Source organism: Temnothorax curvispinosus, unplaced genomic scaffold (genome assembly GCF_003070985.1).
Source record: "Temnothorax curvispinosus isolate PA1 unplaced genomic scaffold, ASM307098v1 QBEX01002829.1, whole genome shotgun sequence".
Taxonomy (NCBI): domain Eukaryota; kingdom Metazoa; phylum Arthropoda; class Insecta; order Hymenoptera; family Formicidae; genus Temnothorax; species Temnothorax curvispinosus.
In genome coordinates this window covers 42,958-57,579 of record NW_020212609.1, presented here as the reverse complement: position 1 = coordinate 57,579, position 14,622 = coordinate 42,958, and the positions used below count along the sequence as shown (strand labels likewise).

Genomic DNA, 14,622 nt, shown 5'->3' with positions numbered 1-14,622 from the left:
TTTCAATGAAAGCATATTTTGCGGTCATCGAGTTCTTTGACGTTCGCTTCTCGATACCGCCACCCGGTGACCTTCGATCGATGAGCTTGCACGAAGCTTTCCGAATTCAAAATAGCCACGCTGGCCGACGCGTCTCAAGTTTCTCTCGAACATTTCGGGTATCTCGCATTTGCCCTGCGATAGTAAAGTGAAACATTTTCGTAAAATTTGTATAAAACAAGTATTCGGGGTGAGATAAGAACACTACTGAAAATTTACTTTTCACGAGCTCGTCGGTTATCTTCGGCAGTATTTTCGATTTCGCGTTTTAAAAGATCATCTTTAATTTACATCGAAAAGATCGATCGTTCCCAATGCTGGGTCAAGCCGATCCTATCGATGTCACCTGCAAGTCGCCCGATAATAACCTCTCACAATAGTGACCCGCACTCCGCAACTCGGCTTGCGATCGATCGCGCTACCGTTTTTAGCCGACGTAAATTCACTGCGCTTTACAAAGCGAGAGTATGGTCCGTCCTTTTGGCGATGTTAAAAAATTTCCTTCAGCATAAAGCGAACAGCTGAGTGAATAAAAATTAGTAGAGACGAGAAGATGAAAAACGAGATGAAAATATGATTGAAGCAGCAAAAGAGATGCAAAATTTCGATATTGCGGCGAGCGTGTTTACCGATACAACACTGCACTATCCGGGAAAATTCGCGTATCTCCTTAATAGCGATGTAATTTACAACATTTCAGAATTTAAGAACATATTCAAAGCATGAATTTTTAAACGAAAAACGTAAACTTCGGCCAGTTATGTAAATTTCTAGATATTGGTCTGTTCCTTCTGACTACGCACTTTCTACATTTTTATTCTTTTTTGTTCCTCCTGTTCTCTCAATGCGTGCTTTTATTCTAAGTATAGGAAGTGTGAAAGAGTACGACTCAAGTATTAATGGGAAAGAGAATATAAGAGAAATGAAGACGCGATATTTTCCTTTATACCTAAAAGCTTTTGTCCGTTTCATTTGCCGATGACGTGTGCTTAAAAATGGGACACCGTTATCAGTGAAGATGTTAAATCGTGATGTAAAATTATACATGTTCAATAACAGCGTAGCCGATCTCAAACGGTTTCTAATAACCGTTTTGAACGGAAATTTGATCAATATCTTGATTGTAATTATTTTAATATCTAATGAATCTTCATAGATAATTCAATGTGATTTTTTAACTATTTTTAATAGCATGTTAACGATATCGCTTATGACAAGAGCACTAATGTTTTGGCATTTTAATGAAGAACAATCGACACCAAATCGGTCAGAAACTTATTATTATTAAATATTATGTCTCGGTTCTCGAGACATCCTACGTATTTTCGACTTATAACATGTCATTTTAACATGTTCAATTTTACTTCTCGTGATATCTCTGTCGTTCTGTTTCTCTATCTCTCAAAAGATCGTCAAAGGAGATTGCGAGTTCGATCTCGTAGCAAGCGGACCTTTGCGCACTTCACTCGCCCACCACTCACCGCGTGTTTCCTCCCGTATTTTCCCGTGGACTCGTTTTACTCGATTGATTTTCCGGCGAGCTTTCCCCGCGCCGCGTCACCAGCGGTCCGATTTCGCTCTTGTCGCGGCGTCGCGACGCTCGTTTACCGTCGCGCGCACAATCGCATACCTCTTCTTATCTACGAGTGAAACGGTATCGCGACACCATGCACGTGAACGCGCGAGTCGCTTTTCCGTCGGGATGAAAAAATGAAATAGTCGCAACCATGCAGCCGCGTGTATTTCGTGGCCGATGGCGCCGGATCTGGCCGGTTCACTGAGCGAGGTAGACCGCGACCGATGCCTAGGACAATATTAGAATCGGGATCTCGACGCGGTCTCGTATACTCTCTGCCTCGCACTCTCGCCGGCTCGCATCACCTCGTCTGTCTCTTTCTCTCTTTCTCGCACCTCTCGTCTTGATCTTGGTCCATCCCACACGCTCCCCAAGGCTCCTCATCTTCCCTCCGTGTCGAGCCCGACTCGGCGTAATCCCGCGTCATCACGCACGGACGCAACACATGCGCGCGTCCGACACGCATCCCCGTCGTAAATAATTCAAATTGCGTTACTGACAGGCGTACTGTTAATACAACAAAATTATTATTACTAAAAAACTCGGGATAAGATATTGCGATATCTTCTCCGAGAGAAAAAAATCCAAGTCTTTGAATTTATCTTAAAAATTCGCCTTTGAATACAAGACCGTCGTTTCCCAAGCGTTCCGTTGATGTATCAATCGTTTGACTTTGGAGCTACCTAGCTTTCTACCGGACAATTATGTGAAACGAGACGCCTATTTTTTTTTCTTGGGCGACACATAATACGACCGCGGTCCCTTGCACGAGGCCTTCTTACATTTCCGTTACACGTCGCACGTGCGTGTGGAAGGCGAGCGTGCAGGCTCGCGTTCCACTTATTCACGTACACGCGCGTGATACTTTACGCGTTGGTTATCGTTCGGTATATGTATTATACGATTGCGTATATATTCATTCGATATCGTGGAACGCACGCCTCGCGACGCGGCCTCGATCGAGAGATCGTTATGCAGATAACAATTCGCGACTCCTAATCGCGAGACAAGCGCTTGCAAATTCCACGTAAGAGAGGCCCCTTCTCCTGCACATGCATATAACGTTAAGATAGACCGCGAAGATTTCGGGTCAACGCCGCGATATCAGGTGCATGCGAAATAAGGCGATTCGCGCTATTCGGCACATGGGTGCGCCGCGATGTGCGACAAACGCGATTTTTTATGCGCCGTAGGTCAATGTTAATGGACGCAGCTAGTTGGCCTTAGCCTTTTGGATCCCGGCAAGACGGCAAGAATAACGAGCGCTCACGCCGATGCCGGACACGTCTTCATCGGAATCTTGCCGACGACGACTTAATTTCCTTCGTGACATTTATATCGAGAAGCAAATGATGACACGTGTAGTATCTTCATTTTACTGAGCATTATTAGACGGAATTAAGATGGAACCTTCCGAGGATGATACTCTTTGCATTATTATGATTTTTTTTTTCCAATAATGGTGATATTGTTCTGTAATTATATTAATTTTAGTTTATCAAACATTACGTCTCATAGATAAAATGTTATGTATAAAAACGGAGCACAATCGAGACATCTCCGAGAGGACTCGGTCTGTAACAGCCGCGCGTGTTTTCGGACAGTATCAGGCTCCAGATTGCAAATCTGGAATTAATTAGCCACAATCGCCGCTCCTGTTACGACATAAATCGTAAACCGAGAGGCGTTGGTTACTATCCGAGTTTCTTGCGCGCTTCTCGTGTCTTATACTCCCGTCCGTTTGCACAGAAGCCTACTTGAATCATCTGCGACGTCAGCCACCAGTGTACTGAACGTTCGCAAAAAGAAGTCAGGCTGTGGCAGAATCCTATTTGGCGACGATAAATACAGATACACGGTCTGATATGCAAAGTGTATAAGAAACTCATCGACCACTCGAGATTAACGATTTAGTCGCGAAGCTCCTTTCGATCGAATACGCGCGACCCTCCACGTTTCTAAATCCCTTTCTGGAAAAAAAAGAACACTGCCCTTCGGGGCAGATCCCGCAATTTGAGAACCTCTGGTGTAGCGGATAACAGCTCGGACTCCAACCTGGGTGGTCAGAGTTCAAATACCGCCCGTCATCTCTCCCGAGTTTTCTGATACACGCGCCCATAGTTCCACGGTGATTCAAAACTCGCTTTAGCCTGCGGCTTCCCGGGCTGTCGATAAACATCGATGTGTCGCAACATTTTCGAAGCTGTCGCAACTTTGGACATTAAAAGCTACGCGAAGTCGTTGCGCGGAGGATAAGGCGTCATCCCGAATCGCTCTCATCGTCTTTTCTTACTTTATCGTTATCCGGCGATTGACAAATACCTCTCTTCTGACAAGATTATCGAAATCCCGTAAAAAAAAAAAATCCGGCAGGCTTGAAAGCGTCGCACAGCGACGTTTTCTCCCTGCAAACCGAGAATCGCGCTACACTTTGACGTAACTCGCGCTTCTAATGGATGTCTGCATACATTGCGTAACGCAATTAGAGATTTGGCGTGGCGGCGGCGGCGGCGCGGGAGGTCCGAACAAGACCGCAATCAGGAGGTATACGTGACTTTCACTTGACGTCGTTGCCGCCGACATGCGAAAACGCGGAGGCCTCGCACAGGACGCCGCGCTCGCCTCATCTTCCCGGCTTCCCGCGCGGTATTATCTCGAGGCAGAGAGGGTTGCAAGGGCCTTCGGGGATAATGGCGGTTGTTGGAGCGGGTAAAGATCAATTCGTCCGGGTAATAATGCCGGGCGGACACGCGACGCTGAGCGGATCGTCGAAGGAGACCGCCGCCGCGCCGCCAGCCGCTGCACCGAATATTGACGTTATCGAGCGGCGAACTGGGCTTAACTCTTAAGAGGCGGACTTTCATGACGGAGAGCTATTTATAATGGCACGGCCGCGAAAGCATGTTTTTATTAACAATATGAATACTGTCTCCGGGTTCAGTGCACCGCGACAGGCAAAAGTCTTCGCTCGATTAGCTCCACAATCAGTCGCATTTAGATAAAGAGCTCGGCGTGACAATCTCTCTCGTGAAAGGCGTCCCTATTCTGTTTCTTTTTTTTAAATATATTTCTGTATACTCTATTTTATTTATTCTCATTCATATCTCTACGTTTTCTGCCTCGTCTACAACCCGTTACACCCTTTGAGCCGCATTACGGCCGCATTGACGTTACACGGCGCGCGAGCCTGCTGCAGGGAGAAGTACTCAGGAACACAATAAGCGAATGAAGCTTTTACGGATGGCCTTGCTTCGAAGAATGCGGCCTCGATCAATATTTTTTTCCAAGGTGTGTGCGCGCGTATGCACGGAGCAAACGTTGGTGCGCGCAAATATTTGCGGAGCTATATACTTTCACGATACCCTATTCCGAAGTGGAGAACGTACATCGATTCTATCCGGGCCGGATCTAAAAAGGTTTTGATTTATATCCGGCGTGCGTTCCGACGAATCGCGGGATGTCTTTGCGTTTTCCAATCGCGCCTCGGGTTATTCGAGTATCATGCGAATTGGACGGAGAAATCGAGGGATGCGCCCCGACGACGTCGCCAGGCGCTTCCGTTACACTTCGCCTCGCTAATCCCGTCGTTCTCTGCCTATTAATCGTCGACGTTCTCGGATCGGACCTTTTTGCGTACGCTGGATGATTATATCCTGCGTGTGCGCCCCGATAAATAGCAGCGTCTGCTTCCCGAGTAGCGCCGCGAGCCACGGCCCTCGATTGAGAGAGAAGGCCCCGGCTCTCGCTCGGTGCTCGCTCGGCAATTAAAGCCTCGGGCGTTCGCTTGAGTTACGATTGTTACGGAATTGGAGGCACCTTTCGAAGGAACGTAATCCCCGCCGGCTGGCTGTGGGCGAGAGAGAATCCGATTCCGCGGAAACTATTCGCGATATTCGTCATACGAACGAGAGGTCCCGCGAGATAAAGAAAAAAGAAAGGAGAACTGGGTCAGACGCCTTTGATTCGAGAGATAAATGGTCGGCTTTTACGTAGGAATTATATTCTCCGAGATCCTTTTCAAAGATTCGCTCAACGCCAGACCCGTTTAATCTGGATTAATTCTTATCTCGCGAGCGACAATCGCTCGATCTATTTTTCCTTAATGTGCTATTTTTCCTTCTTTGGCGCGCGCGTAATCACAAATCGCAAATCGTGTTGAGATAAGCGTACCTTTTTCCGATACGTGCTCGGCAAACAGGCCCACTGTGCGTAACTCGTGTGAACCATTGTGAATGATTTTTCTCGATCGCGATCTCGCTCCTCTCAGCCTCTCGCGCGATTGTATCTCCGCGATGGTACTCGGCTCGCACAAACGCGCCGCGCACTTTCTTAAATCATCGTTGGGCACGATCCGACTGTAACGCCGGATGCAATTTTGCCTCCACCAGTTGATACAGTTTCACTCTCAAATTGTCTCACCTCGGGATTGCGAGAGCTGACAATTCTCGGTTTTCCTCCTCGAAAGGAAACACACGCACGCACGTCTTGAGTGTCGAAATCGCGCTCGTTTCTCTTGTTTAACGTCACACGGATGTTAAAGCGAGAAATTTATCTATCCTCGGCCGCGCCGCCTAATCTCGAGACGCGCACTTCGAATATTCCACGACCGCCCCGCGAGCGTGGACTTCCGCGTTTCTCGGCCGCGCGCGACGTTTTCCCGGACGCTCTCCGACTCGACGCGCGGTAGTATCTCGTATACGCATAACACAGAGCTTTCCCTGTTTCCGAGCGGTGAAAAAAAAACCGCTAGCGAGTCCCGCACCATCGATAATGACTCAGGTGTCTGTTTCCGCTTTGAAATCGTTCGGTACATTCATCGTATTCCTTTTATCAGCGTCACTCACGTTTCTCGGCACTGACGTCGAAACAACGACGCAAATTTCGATAAGGCGTCCACAGTCTCCCCGTTTTCCGCCCCGCTCGTCCACGATATGTCGATAGCACGGAATTAAAAGTCCATTAATAATACGGCAGATACGAGATCGAGGTACGCCCTGATAACGAGCGCGCGATCGCGAATTCGATGATTACGCGGTCTGAAGGAACACGTGCGCCTCGAACGAACCGCGGCGGTCGGAGCACGTCTCTCGATCGCACGCGGCCGAGGAATCGCTGCCACTGGCCCAAGAAACGACGGCACGGCTGCTTCGACGCGGCGAAGGCATATGGGACCCTCAGGCCCGTACTAGCGAGGCTCTATCGAGACTCCGGGAAAGAAGAATGGAGCCCGTGGTATGCTCGGAGAAAGATAACGTGTTGAAAAAGATTTCACAGGATAATTTCGGTCGGACCTGTTCTTCAAAATTCTCATTATAAACCCATTTTAACTTTGAAGTATTTGATATCGACACTTCATATCAAAAGGTTTTGTGATCAAGATAGTAATAATGGAAAAGAGATGAAATCTCGTGAACGATGAAATTTTCGATAAGAAAGGATCGGAATCCTAGTTCCAAAGGATGCGAAAGGGGATAATCAAATTTTGTTCTCCGGTTCTCCAATAAAATCTTCTTCAGGGTCATTCGCGTCGTTCACGGCCCTGGCCGCTAACTCGTTCTACGACGATAAGTATCGGGAGTAGACGACAGAGCTGCGGAGAGGCGTAGCCCGCGCGTTATGCGGGCGTAAGTGAGCGCCTAGCCTCGAAACGGGGCGAGCATGGCACATACTGAACACTCTCGCCGCGGTGCGGGCGCGGGTGAGAGCAACGTCGACGAGGGAGAATGCAGGCCCGAGTGAGTCACTGACTCTCCCGGGCCGGAATGACCAATCAACTAAAGAGCGAGAGGCAGGGGCCCCTCCTGCGCCCGCGGAACGCACGCCACCGCAGACCGACGCGGCCTAACCGTCGTCCATACAACACCCAACCGGGGTCGTATGTTGTACGAGTGGCTCGTCAAAATGCTATTAGCGGCCGTTTGCCCCTAGAGCCCATTCAAAGGCACTTCGCCTTCGTCGCGTGGAAACGCACGCCGCGCCGTCGCGTCGCGACGAGGTGGCTGACCGTCCCCCTCGTCGTCGATCCTCGCGCTTCGCGCTTTGGGATTACGCCAAAAAGGGCTCTTTAAACCCCAGTGGCCCAGATACCCGCTGACGTAACTGACGGCCCTAAATCGTAACGCGCTCCTTCCTCGCATTTTTTAAGTCTCCTCGCGTGGTCTTGGAGCGGAATTTTTCCGCTTCGAAGAAGAATTTCTTAGCCGACGCGAAGTAATGCACGCGCAGCCGTTACGAAAGCGGACGTGCAATCAAGGCGCAGTAAACCTCTTCGCGAGATTCCTGACATAATGTATGTATATACAAAGAGCGTTCCTTCTCTCCGGGATAAGCGCTCCGGGATCGTAAACGCGCGGGTATCGTGATTGCCCGTCACGGCAATATATTCCCTGACCTTGTCGTTATCGCGCTCGTAGCGATAGGGAACAAAAGGTGTTATCAGGTGTTTGGAATTGCGCCTTCCATTATTCATTAGAGGCGAGCCCGGGCGGCGCGGCGGCTCTCTCGCATTTATTCGCGCCGCGACCGCGCGGCGAAGATCGTCGGCGAATTTATGGCCGGACATCAAACTTATGCTCCGCGATCGAATGCATACAATTATAACCGTGCCTTCGGCGAATGACGTACCTCGCCTCATCATCCCCGAAGATGTTTCAGTTTTAACGACACCGATATCTTCATTCGTTACTACTGTCATTGTTATTATAAAGGACTTGGCTATTGTCATGTAGAGTTGGCATTTCTAAGAAAAGTTTCTGATAATATCTAATAGTATATCTAATATCTAATAGTATAGATCTATACTACTAAATTCGTGTTAAATTATTTATTTATATTTAACTTGAGTCATTTTTAACCATTCCTTTAGATTGCCACTGCTCTTGCTCAATATGTCATTAATTTAACTGAATCAATGAAGTTGAAATAATAAATTTCGACACACATGATGGTAGTTAAAAATAACAAAATGTTATTTAAGTCAAGGTATTGATTCATCCTTTAATATTTAACAGTGTACATGATTCGAACCTGTCGAATAGCAATCTTAAAATATCGGCGCTTTAACCAGTACTCCGAAAGATTGCTAACGAATATTTAGTACCAAGAGAAAAGATATCGATGCTGGGACGGGGTATTTCTAAGGCCAATGCCGCAACCAGTGGCGTAGCGACGACACGGGGCGCCGACGCCTACTCTTATGCAGCCCGGTGTGCAGAGCTGCAAGCGTGCTGCGCGAGTCTGCAGGCGGTGGCGGCAGCGATCGATTACTTTTACCGGTAGAAAGGAGCAAAGCGCGCGGTGGCGGCGGCGGCGACTCCACCTCGTGTTCTCCAAGATTTCTCTCTCATCCTCTCTTTCTCTCTTCTACTCGAGAATGTGGGCATATTAACGACAATGGTCGTAGTTGCCGGTGCAAAACACTTAGATATTACAAGTTTCTATTAGCATCGCATGTCGCGCATCGAGGTGCGTTACTTGTCGCCGTTAACGTTAATGTTAGTGCGAAGCGGTTTCCACGCTCGCGGCTTTGAACAATGAATCGCGTCTCAGCAGCCCCCCGTTCTCTCTTTCTATCTCTTGCGGTCTAAACCGCAGAAATCCTCGTATGCAAATAATATGTAATTTGGAATCATCCGACATAAAGTTAAATGCAGCGCTGCAATTTCAATCGTTGCGAATTTAAGCGTGATAAATTCACCGCACAAGATGTTCGGTGTATTTACACACCGAATGTATGAAAGCACAATTTACATCGAATTGATGTGTAAATATATGCAACTATAAATTTATTTCATTGCACGTTTCGGTATGTTTCAATGAATATTACTGTGCCGTTTCGATTATTCATCAATTATTATTCAGTTGCCAATCGGCTCGCACGTAATTCAACTCGACGTCAAAATGATTTTCGGCGGATCAGAATGTCGGGCGCGTTCAAAAAGCGATCGACGGGCAGCGCGGCGCGTTTGAAATTCCTCCAAGAAGCGAGCCCGTACAATCGAATCCATTGAGGCTAACGCATACTTTGCCCCGCGGCGAATATCTATTTTTAACTATAATGTGGCATCCGTGTATATGACTACCGCGGCGCGTCTACCGATCGAGAGTACCAAGAGTCAACGAGACTCGTCGTGGATGTCCAGCCGGAGTGTATGTACGCACGCGGTGAAACCACTCGTGAACGGGCGAGTGCGCGCGGCGGGAGATAAGTGTGAATTAATGGCCGTTTGCCCCGGGGTCGAAAGGTCGAGTACACCAAATTGATACCCCGTACAGCGTACAACGAGAGAGAGAGAGAAAGCAGACGCAGCTGCCCGTTTCTAATACCCGATACGTAACCCGAGCGTTCGTTCGTCGAATATCTACGCACGCCGGAAAAATTGCATTGAGCTGTTTAACCCTTCACCTCTCCCGCTCACACGCTCCACCTATAATGTGCATCCTACTCTGCGCGCGTTCGGCAGAACGTCGAGGTCGGATCGTTCCGTCGACGGATGCGAAACGAGCTAACGTATCGACGATAAGCACTTTCAATACGATAAAACATCGGAAACGGAATTTCTCGCAAACCCAAGTGAAGTCTGTGCCGTACGCCAGATGGAAACTGGAAACTTGCCGTTAGAAATCAATGTTTTCTCTCGGATTTGCGTACTCGGCAATGAGGAGAGAATTTCTCTATGGTACTTAAAACAAAAGTAATAATTAAATAAAGTTTAATCTAAGAAACGCGCGAGCCAGGCTCATTTGAAATGCGACACGGCGCGGCGCCGCGGGAAGTGCGCGAGGAATAATAAAGGTATGCCATAATTTATTTGCTTTCATAATAAAGTCCGTTACTCGAGCTCCGTGGATGAGCGCGGACGTTTAGTTTGACTTGGGCGTTACGACGAGCGAAACAATGACGTATTGCGGTGGTGCAACGACTGTACCCGTGTTGCGTGTCTATTTTCGTTGGATTTAACCGCCGTCACCGCCCGACATAGCGGATAAGTTATCCGCGCGCGCTTCACAGCAGATCGAAAATGCCGCGATTATTTATACATTCGACATACGTTCCGCAAGGCGAGTTCCGTCATAAAGAAGCCCCAAGATGTTCCGCGAAATTGCTACGAGTGAGAGGAAAAAAAATATGCGCATAAATTAAATCGGCGCTCTCCGCCAGAAAAGCGGTAGCGGAGCGACCGGTGTATGTACGTATGAAGTTTCACTTCTGGTACACCTTTCATCAAAATGGAAAACAGGAAACGGGAAACGCGAGGATATGCGCAATGCCGTCGACCGAAGCTGGAAATTCTGCTCAGAGTTTACGTTACACAAGTTACGAAGTGACAACGCAAGAAACGGAACACCCGCGGCCGTCGGATTCTCGCGAGCTTCTCGGCAACGCAACACGAGTCGCGCCAACTAATTCGCTCGGTAAAAGGTCGGATTTTGACGGCGGAATTCCCCGTTCCTCGAGGTCGATTGCATATCTCGGTTTTAGCGGAAAGAAAAAGGGTCCAACAGAGGCGGCGGACGTTTTATATCCTCGCGCGAGCATTATAACGAAATATCGCAACGCGGCGCGGCGCCCATCGGGAACGCAACGAAGGAAATCGCGAGAGTAGGATTCTGGAACGGGGCCAGGACGGTTGCTAGGATCTGAGATCGGCCTTAAAGTGGAATTTCAGTTTCCTCGTGAAATGTGTCGCTCCTGGCTGAAACGGTCTTATTAACATTTATAGCGCGGATTTAACGGCGCGTTCGCCGTAAATTTCGCAACTCCCTGATCCCGTGGAAAGCACGCAGGAACAGCCGTTTTTCCCTTTAATCCTTGACGACGCGAAATTTGTACACGTCACTATTCATATATTTTACAGGCCGAATTATATAGAGTAAAGTATTTGTAAAGTCCACGTACAATTTTAAATAAATAACTTTGGACATACACGGTAAATGTATGTACGCGATAAACGGCATTTCAAAAACTTGGTTTCTGAAGTTTTTGTACATACGTATACTTGATATTAGTATACGTAGTAGTTAACAAATTAAAAAAAAGTATTTTTATTTCTTCTACGCTACATTGCGACAAAGTTTGAAGGATTAAACTTTTAAATACAATTTGCAAGGCCCGTTCATCACGTACACATCCAAAGTTGTTAAAGTTTAAAATTGCATACGGATATTTTGTAAATATTCCGCATTTATAGTTGAAGGTGCGCGAAACGCGAGCCATTGACATAAAAATTGCGCAGCCAGCAACACATACTCATCTTGAGAGATAATTAGGCTATATGCGGTACAATTGTTATAGCGCTCGGCTCGCAATAGCTAACAGGGTCACCGTGTTAATCAAGACCACCGGCAGGACGGAAGAACAGCGGGACGCAGCCTTTAATCCATTTGCGCTCATGAGCATAAACCGCCTCCATTATCAACCGCGGGCCATTCCGGCGCGAACGAAGCGCAGGCTGAGAAAAAAAATGGCACACGCCTCGTAAAGATCATTTGAGGTTCTTGAGTCCCTCCGACCATTTCATTTCGTTATTACAACGATCCGTTCTGTCGCCGGGAATAAATCTTGATTAAATTAATTTCGTTCGTCCGCTCGCCGCGTTACGGCTCCTTCACCAATTACACTCGGACGCTTATGCAGTGTTCTCCCTTGATTGAGAGAGAGAGAGAGAGAAAGAGAGAGAGAGAGAGAGAGAGAGAGAGAGAGAGAGAGAGAGAGAGAGCGGCTCGCTCGTGTATAAGGATTAAAGAGACCGCCGACGCAAAAACGGATGGAAAAAAGCGTCGGCGTAATGCGCGCGAGAACGAGGCTTTGGACGATGACTTCCGCGGTAACGACCTGGCAAAGGAAAAGGAAAAAAGAAACAGAAAAAAAGGAGAGACGTCGCGTAACGCCAATCAACCGAGAACCGGTGTGTCGCGGGTTTGCCTTTCGCGGTGCGCAACGACGTGCGCTAATTGTGGTACGAGACGCTCCTCACGTTACACAGGTTCATACGATTGCGTCACGGATGCGTGCCAGTTTCTGCCTACGTGCGGCCTTGAAACGCGATGTCAATGTCGCGCGATACTTTTCCGTTTTCGTTTTCCTTCCGCGGTTCGTCTTCCGCCTTTGAAATGCAACTCGATTAGTCGAGATAATAATTTTTAAGAACATGGACAAAAAGTCATCTTATCCCTACATCTATAGCCTTGACCAAAATTATTAGGCACCCTCATCATTATTATGCTGTACTGAATACTAGAAAAGACTTCTATTGTTTAAAAGTTGTTTAATAAATTGGATAAAAATAAGAGGAAATTGTTGGAGCTAACTGATGATTTATTTCTTCCAAAAGTAAATGTCATTTTGAAATACTTTATTTTAATAGGTTGCCTAGTAAAGTTTTGGCTAAGACTGTATTTGCCTTCTTATCAAGAAGTACAAATAAAACAAATAAACTTTAGTTTTTACTATCTTGCTCCATCGATATCAAACGCGTGTGTGTCTCATTCTTATTCTCGCTAATCTTATTATTTTCTTGGGTTGTACCTTGCTTTTATTTCCTCTCAAACTCACACACCATCGCTCACGAAAACGTGGTGATGGGTACGTGATCGCAATATATTGAACTCCGGCGCTCGTGCGCTCGCTAAGTCTAAATGCAGCGAATTAGTCATTCCTGCGGGATCGACTCTTCTTAATTCGCCGGCGACGATATATCCCGTGTACGCTCGACGTGATACGAAACACAGTACGAAACGTTAATGCCGAACACGTGCGGCTCGCTCAAGAGAGGATAATTTTCTGCACAGACGACACTGATAAGTGCTTAGACGGGCCGTATGTGAAAGAACGTCGTTGTACCACTTCGTCGAGCAACATTAACCGATCGGGTGAAGCTAAGCCTTGAATTTAAGCTGTGTACACACGGTGCAGGCGCGCGTAATCCTCGCGTCAGTGCTCGGCGGCAGCAAACTTGAGATTGCACGAAAGCGTTACAACAATGAACATAATAAATCACAATAAATTATAATGAAACATAATAAATTTTCCCTAAACTTGTAAATTTATGTAACCCCTTCACGTGTTCGTTTATAGAACAAATCTCTTCTTTATCGATCTGAAAACACGGAACAATTAATCGAACAATTAATCTGAACGCGGGATTTAATCGAACGTTTAAACGTCGTAAATGTGTTGCGAGATACACGCTCTGATCCTTGAGTAAACCTTAAGACTATCGTTATCGGAGGAAACTCTGTGAAAATACCGACGCGATGATAGAGAACATGTGTCTCGCCGAGTCGAAAATATACTGCAAACTGCCGCAATTTTAGCGCGATCTTTGACCCACGGTCTAGGCTAGGGAGGAATGTTTCCGCGTCCCGAGCTCGAAGTGTATATATATCGAGCGTTAACGTTGTAAATGTTATATTCGCGTCACGCGCACGATACGCAATTCAAACAAAGTTCTATTTCACGGCGCGCGCCGCAATTTGCGCGCACGTAGCGTTTATGAATCATTTGCCGCGTCACAACATCACCTACGTTACATAACAAAAGGTCGCGTGTCGTGTTGTACAGCGGCGGACAAGCCGCACGTGAGAAATATCCTCGAAACTGAACACCAAACGAAATTTTTTTTCCAACGCGATTCTGCGAGCGCGACACGCCATCACTCGCAACGTGGCGGGATCGAAATTCGATTAGTCAGAAATACTGCTGACTACAATCTTAAAATATAGCGGGCTATATCAAGCCTCAATCCCTAAATAGACAGATAGGCAGATCGGAATTTAATACCAAGAACGTCGGCTTGAGAATCGCGGACGTTTGCGAGAACGTTTGACATTCGTCAACAATACTGTTAAATATTAAAGGATAAAATTTAAACCCAATATTTTGAGTTAAATAACATTTGGTTATTGCCAACTACCATGTATATATGTATATGTCAAAACTTATTATTTTAACACAAAACAGAATTATTAATTCCATTGGTTTAGTTAAATTAACGATATATCGAATA

At 46.8% G+C, this 14,622-nt stretch overlaps 1 protein-coding gene across 2 annotated transcripts in view; it reads right to left on the bottom strand.

Moving 5' to 3' along the window:
- Positions 1 to 14,622, bottom strand: part of LOC112451961 (sorbin and SH3 domain-containing protein 1) — a 74,928-nt gene that overhangs the window by 55,065 nt on the left and 5,241 nt on the right. Inside the window, exon 1 of one of the 2 annotated variants that reach the window (XM_025011908.1) lies at positions 5,786 to 6,517. The exons of the other annotated variant lie outside the window; for it this stretch is intronic. Coding sequence (XP_024867676.1) covers positions 5,786 to 5,842 — 57 coding nt within the window. The 5' untranslated portion in view covers positions 5,843 to 6,517. Of the gene's footprint in view, positions 1 to 5,785; positions 6,518 to 14,622 lie in introns of those variants that run through there. 2 annotated transcript variants of the gene reach the window in all.